The sequence below is a fragment of the Mastomys coucha genome, unplaced genomic scaffold (assembly GCF_008632895.1).
Source record: "Mastomys coucha isolate ucsf_1 unplaced genomic scaffold, UCSF_Mcou_1 pScaffold23, whole genome shotgun sequence".
Lineage (NCBI taxonomy): Eukaryota > Metazoa > Chordata > Mammalia > Rodentia > Muridae > Mastomys > Mastomys coucha.
This window is the reverse complement of record NW_022196906.1, coordinates 101,508,821-101,516,015: the sequence shown is the minus strand read 5'-3', so window position 1 is coordinate 101,516,015 and position 7,195 is coordinate 101,508,821. Positions and strand designations below refer to the sequence as shown.

Here is a 7,195-nt window from a genome sequence, read left to right as displayed (position 1 = left end):
CTCTGCCTCCCAAGTGCTGGGATTAAAGGCGTGCACCACCACTACCCAGCAACTCCAGCTAGTTTTAACTACCGATACTAGTCCTGTATGAGCATTTAAGGCTCTAAGTACTCAACATTTATTTAAGCCCTCACTTTATGATCTGTAATAAGATTTTTACATGGACTAATAAACATGCTCTTTACAATCATTTTATCTGTTAAAAATTGTTAATCTCAGCTGGGCGGTGGTGGTGCACGCCTTTAATCCCAGCACTTGGGAGGCAGAGGCAGGTGGATGGATGGATCTCTGTGAGTTCTAGGCTAGCATGATCTACAGAGCAAGTTTCAAGACAGCCAGAACTACACAGAGGAACCCTGTCTTGAAAAAGAACCAAAACAAGGGGGCTGGAGAGATGGCTTAGCGGATAAGAGCACTGACTGCTCTTCCAAAGGTCCTGAGTTCAAATCCCAGCAACTACACTGTGGCTCACAACCATCCGTAAAGAGATCTGACGCCCTCTTCTGGTGTGTCTGAAGATAGTGACAGTATACCCATATACATGAAATAAATAAATAAATACATTTAAAAAAATAACCAAAACAAAAGAAAGAAAGAGAATTGTTAATCTCACTTTATGGAAGATGAGAACCTTTCTGAAGGCCATGGAGTAGAAGCAAGATTCAAATTTAAGGAACCTACTCCAGAATCCACATTGTTTTAGCATTTTTTTTTAACCTTTATTTAAGAGAGGATATATCAGTGGATAAGTGTGCCATGGTTTGCATGTAGAAGTTAGAGAACAACTTGCAGGAATCAGTCCTCTCCTACTATATGGATGCTGTGGATTGAACTCAGTTTGTCAGGTGTTTGGTAAGCACCTTATGCACTCAGCTTATCTTACTAGCCTGGGTTGTTTGTATGTTTGTTTGTTTGTTTGTTTTTTCACTTATTAGAAACAGGGTTTTCCTGTGTAACCTTGGCTGGCCTGAAATTTGCTATGTAGACCAGGCTGGTTTTGAACTAATAACCCTCCTTCTGCTAACTCCTGAGTTTTGGGAGAACCCATGATCTTCCAAATGAGATGCGCTGAGATACACTATCTTCTGATTTGGAAAGGTGTTGCATTGACCAGTTTTCCTACATGGATAAAGCTTAACAGAAAAGTATAACCCTGACTCTCGCTTCATACAAATCTCTTTCCTGACTGGCTCCGGGGGGAGATTCCTTGTTCCTAATACCAAGCACAAGTTGGTGAATAAAAGAGCCAAGAGGACCTTCTCTGTAGTCCTAAATAAGTTTTGTGTTGACATTCAGCAGCTGGTCATCCAGCCTCTCTGAACATGGCTCCTTATCTGTAAAGTAAAAGTGTTGCTTCATGGGATCATTTAGGGGACTAAGTAATATACCACACTTACCAGTTTCTGGTAAGCTCTGAGTAAATGCTTAGTATATGTTAGCAATTTTTATTGGTATTGTTCTTTAGATTTTAGAGCAATACTTGAAGCAGTTTGTCAGAAACTAGATTCTAAGACCCAGTTAGGTGGGCACTTTTCCTTTGGTTTTATTTAATAAGACAATAATCTTATTCTATGTATTTCTCTTGACTCTTTTGATGCAAAAAGCAGAGAGGTAAAGCATTATTTGACAGATGTATGGATTCAAGCAAGAAACTGAGGTCCAATTGCAAGGAAATGACTTGTATAATTCAGAGCCCTGTCTGAGGAGACACAGAGGACCCTAGAGGGCGGAGAGTGAACACAGCGCAGGGGCTAGTTCCAGAGTCGCATCTTCGGTTAGTTCAATTACCAGCGTGGGTGAGGGTCCCTTGTCAGGAAGCAGAGATCCTTCCCCTCTCTGCTCCAATAAATTGACTGGCTCATATTTATTAAAACTTTTTTTTTAATGTGAAGTAGAATTTTTGACTTATCCAAAATAGGCAGGGAAGCTATAACTAGAGGTTTGCTGAGACCCCTTGTCCCACCTGTCCTATGCCAGCTTTCCCAGAGGCTTAGTTGCCAACTGTTGCTCCTCAGATTTAGGGTTAGCTTGCTCTGTAGGCTCCTAATCTGAATGGAGATGCTGTCGCCGCTGTCCTGTAGTCACCACTACAATCACCACCACAGGTGCCGCTGCTCCTGACCATTCACAGTCTGCTGCTATAAGAATAAATCTGCTGTGAAACTTTCACCTTCCTCCTTTCTTCCTGTCTTTGGTGTTGTACTTCTTTCTCCTGGTACTTTTGCTGTACAACCAATATGTTAGACATCGAAGTTACTAGCTTATTACCTCTCCAAGGAGCCATGTTAGCCACAGAAAAGAAAGTAACTGAGAGAGAACCTATGCCTCTGTGCTTACTAGTGTGGGAGTGAGGAATGGGTGCTTGCTCAGAAGAGTGCTCTTCGCGACCTGGAGAAGTAACTGGGCGTAGCCTGCACAAGGACAGTGCCCTGGCCTTCTCCCACCCACTTCCTAAACTTAATCTCACTTTGCCACACACACTATTCCAAGTCTGTGGCATAAAACGAACAGCCATCTCACGTTTTGGTGAATATTCTTATTTTTCATAAAATGTTTCAGCGTGGGGATTGGAAAGGCCATCTGTGCCTTCCTGTCTCTGTTACTATGGATTATAGTTAATGGCTTTTTTGTCTTTCTTTTTACAGGGAACTCTAATGATCCGTGACAAAGAGGTCACTCTTGAGTATGTACCAAGTCCAGATTTCTGGTACTGCAAACGAGTAAGTACTAAAAATTCTGTTTAGAAATAAGCATTCCAGAGGCATTCTACATACCACCTAGCCCACTATTTCCTTGCATTGTACTCAATAAAATAGTCTTTAAGAGAAAAGAAATTAATATTCCACATCCATATCTCTAGGTATGCTACCTATGAAAAGTTTAAACCATACTCTTTTTTTTTTTTTTTTAGATTATTTATTTATTATATGTAAGTACACTGTAGCTATCTTCAGACACACCAGAAGAGGGCGTCAGATCTCATAACAGGTGGTTGTGAGCCACCATGTGGTTGCTGGGATTTGAACTCATGACCTGCGGAAGAGCAGTCGGTGCTCTTACCCGCTGAGCCATCTCACCAGCCCTAAACCATACTCTTATTGGAGGTCTTATTGCAGTGAGACTGAAAATTCAGTTTCAGTTTGTATTGCTAATAGTTTAAAATTAACTACAAGGTAAGTGTGGTGGTACATGCCTTTAATCCCAGCAGCTCTTGGGTAGAGACAGGCAAATCTCTTAGTTCAAAGCCCAGCTGGTCTAGAGAATGAGTTCCAGGACAACCAAGCATACACAGTGTTCCTGTTTCAAAAATAACTACAACAAGAAAAAAATTATTTACTAAAGTTTTTTTTTTTGTTTTTGTTTTTTTTTTAAGATTTATTTATTTATTATATGTAAGTACACTGTAGCTGTCTTCAGATGTACCAGAAAAGGATGTCAGATCTCATTATGGATGGTTGTGAGCCACCATGTGCTTGCTGGGATTTGAACTCAGGACCTCTGGAAAAACAGTCAGTGCTCCTAACCTCTGAGCCATCTCTCCAGCCCCATTACAAAAAGTTTGTGAAGTTTATGGTGTGTGTGTATGTGTGTGTGTGTGTGTGTGTGTGTGTATGTGTGTGTGTGTATACACATACATACACATTTTTGTCAGAAACTAGATTCTAAGACCCAGTTAGGTGGGCACTTTTCCTTTGGTTTTATTTAATAAGGCAATAATCTTATTCTATGTATTTCTCTTGACTCTTTTGATGCAAAAAGCAGAGAGGTAAAGCATTATTTGACAGATGTATGGATTCAAGCAAGAAACTGAGGTCCAATTTCAAGCAAATGACTTGTATAATTCAGAGCCCTGTCTGGGGAGACACAGAGGACCCTAGAGGGCGGAGAATGAACACATACACATACACACACATTTATACATTTTATATATACACATACCTATAGATACATACACATATATAAATGTGTGTGCGCGCGCACGCACACCCACATGTACCTGTAAAGGTGACTCATTGGTTAAATCGCATGCTGTGAAAGCAAGGAGACCTAAATTTATTGTCCAATTTCCCTCTTTCCCATATAAAACCCATGTAGAGCTGTTCTTCCGGTTTTCTTTTTATTGTTGTGGTAAAACACCATGACCAAAAATAACTTACAGAGAAAAGGTTTTATTTTATACTACAGCTATATTACATTGTGAAGGTTGAAATTCAGGTCAGCAACTTGGAGGCAAAAACGAAAGCGGAGGCCATAGAGGAATGCTATTTACTGGGAAGTGCTGGGAATGCAGCACTGGGAAGAAGAAAGAGCCATCTTCCCAGGGCTCCCTAGCCAACTAACCCATCCTACTTTTTTAGGCCCAGGCTTTCTCCCCATGACTTACTCACCTTGCTTTCTTAAACAGTAAAACTCAGAAACATCTACCAAGGTTTTTCATTGCCTACAATAGGTTAGACCCTCCTATATCAGTCACTAACTAAGGAAATTCCTAGAAATTTGTCTACAAACAATCTAATAGATACATTTTCTCAAAGATTCCTCTCCCCAGATGACTCTAGCTTGTCTAAAGTTGACCAAAATCATAATAATAATAAAAAAAGTACCCAGGACAGCGGTACCTGCCTGTAACTCCAGCATGGGGCGAGGTGCACAGAGACAAGTAGGTCCCAGGAACTTGCAGATTACCCTGCAACCAGCATAGGTGAAGCACTGAACTGCAGGCCTGAATGAGAGACCCTCTCTCAAAAAATGAGATGGATAATAATAGAAGAAAACTCCTGATATCATCCTCTAGTCTCTGCTTGTGCACACGTGTGTGCACACAGAATAAATATACAATAAATTATATATGGTTTGGAGTGATAGCTTAATCAGGGAAGAACTGTTATGTAAACAGGAGGACCTGAGTTTGATCCTTAGGACCCACCATAACAACGAAAAACACAAGTATAGTGGCACATACTTGTAATCAGCACTGGGAAGAAGAAAGAGCCATCTTCCCAGGGCTCCCTAGCCAACTAACCCATCCTACTTTTTTAGGCCCAGGCAAGTGAGATGACTTGTCTCAGAATACAAAGAAGTAACACTCAAAGTTGAACTGCACACACACACACCAAAGCATATATGCATGTGTGTTAGGGCTGGAGGAATATAGTTGAGTAGTAGAGTACTCACCTAGCACGTTGATGCCCTGGGTCCAATCTCCATTATTAAATCTATTTTTTTAAACCTTTTTTTGTGAGTGGTTGTTTTGCCTGTGTATATCTGTGTGTGACTTGTGTGCTTGATGTCCATGGAGGACAAAAGGTTCCATTGGATTCCCTGGAGTTGGAGTCACAGAGAATTATGAGCCACCATGTAGGTACTTTGAATCAAATCTGGGTCCTCTGTAAAAGCCAATGTTCTCAACTGCTCAGCCTTCTCTCCAAGCCTTGGGAAGAGTCTTAGTAAAGGATTTTCTAGGTCAGGCTAGCCTGTGGAGATGTCTGTGGGGTTGCCTTAGGCTTTAGGAAGGCCTGTCAATTGTGGGCTGAAGCATTCCCTAGGAGAAAGGTTTGTTGTTGTTGTTATTTGTTGAGACAGGGTTTCTTTGTGTAGCCCTGTGTGTCCTGTAGACCAAGCTGACCTCTAACTCAGAGATCTCCCTGCCTTGAGTGCTGGGATTAAAGGTGTGCACCATCACCACCTGGCAGGGAGGCTTGAACTTCCTAAGAGAAACCCAGCTGGTGTGGAACAAGCAAGGTTGCTTTTACTATCTTTGTTCTTGACTGGATATGATGTAACTAGCTCCCTAAGTTTATGCCTTGACTTCCTTGGAATGATGAGGTGTAACTTGGAGTTGTAAGCAAAATAAACACTTTTTTTCTCCCCAATTTTGCTTTTTGTCTGAGTATTTGTCACAGCAACAGAAAAGAAACCATAGCAGGAAACTAAGGCAGGAAGATCACAAATTCATGAACATTCTGGACCTTGACCCCATCTCAAATATCAAACAAAACAAACAAAAAACCCACATAGTTCAGAGGCACATTAAGTACCTTCACAATATTGTGCAAATATTCATCCCCCCAGAGGTGGAGCTGTAATTGCTGGCGAGAAAACATTAGACTTGACTTCTGCTATTGAGTCTCACTGTGTGGTAACAGTTTACATATTTAATCCTAGCACTTGGGAGGTGGAGGAAGGTGGATCTCTGTGAGGTAGAGGCCAACCCGGTCTACATAGTAAGCTCTCCGACAGCCAGGGCTACATAAGACCCTGTCTCAAAAACAAAACAAAACCCACCACCAACAACAGAAAAAGGTGGAGTCTTATATGGTCCAATCTGTCTCAGCCTCCCAAATACTGGGAATACAGATGTGTGTTACTACACCTGGCATATTTAGGTGTTTGATCTATTGCAGTGTTTTGATTATGTTGTGGTGCTGGGGACAACACCACAAAGAAATAATTAGTCTCTGTTCATCTTGTGTTTTATGATGTTAAGGATGCAGCTTTGGTGTTTGGCATATGGCATTTTCAATTCTTAATATCCCATTTGAAGAAACTGTTCCACTGAATCATTTTGAAGTCTTATCAGAAGTCCATTTATCACTAGGGTCGGGGGGGCAGGGGTGCACACCTTTAATTCAGCACTCAGGAGGCAGAGGCAGATTGATCTCTGAGTTCCAGAACAGCCAGGGCTATACAGAGAAACAAACCCTGTCCCAAAAAAAATCAAAACAAAAATGAGTGTATATATACTCGAGATTTATCTATTTATTTTAGATTCTCTAACTTTGTTTAAATTTTTAAGTTCATCCTTAAAGTCGGGACCATGATTGTTGGAATTGGGGGTAGGGGGTGGCTTTTTATTAGTTTGATAGGTTTGCTTTGGTTTGGTTTGGTTTAATTTTCCTGTGTAGCTTTGAACTGTCCTGGAGCTCACTCTGCAGATCAGGCTGGCCTCAAACTTGCAGAGATCTGCATGTCTCTACCTCACAATTACTGGGATCAAAGTTGTGCACCACCACTGCCTGGAATAAATTGTTTTAAAATATCACTTGGTAAAAAAACTAATACATGCTACAACTTAGATGAACCTTAAAAATGTTATGCCAGGCTGGGCAGTGGTGGTACATGTCTTGAATCCCAGCACTTGGGAGGCAGAGGCAGGTGTATTTCTGAGTTCAAGGCCAGCCTGGTCTACAGAGTG

The 7,195-nt window shown here is 41.2% G+C and overlaps 1 protein-coding gene across 1 annotated transcript in view; it reads left to right on the top strand.

The window, feature by feature from the left end:
* Rbm6 (RNA binding motif protein 6) overlaps positions 1-7,195 on the top strand; it is a 76,479-nt gene that overhangs the window by 48,518 nt on the left and 20,766 nt on the right. Inside the window, exon 5 of the mRNA XM_031345730.1 lies at positions 2,646-2,720. Within this exon, the coding sequence (XP_031201590.1) occupies positions 2,646-2,720 (75 nt within the window). The remainder of the gene's footprint in view (positions 1-2,645; positions 2,721-7,195) is intronic.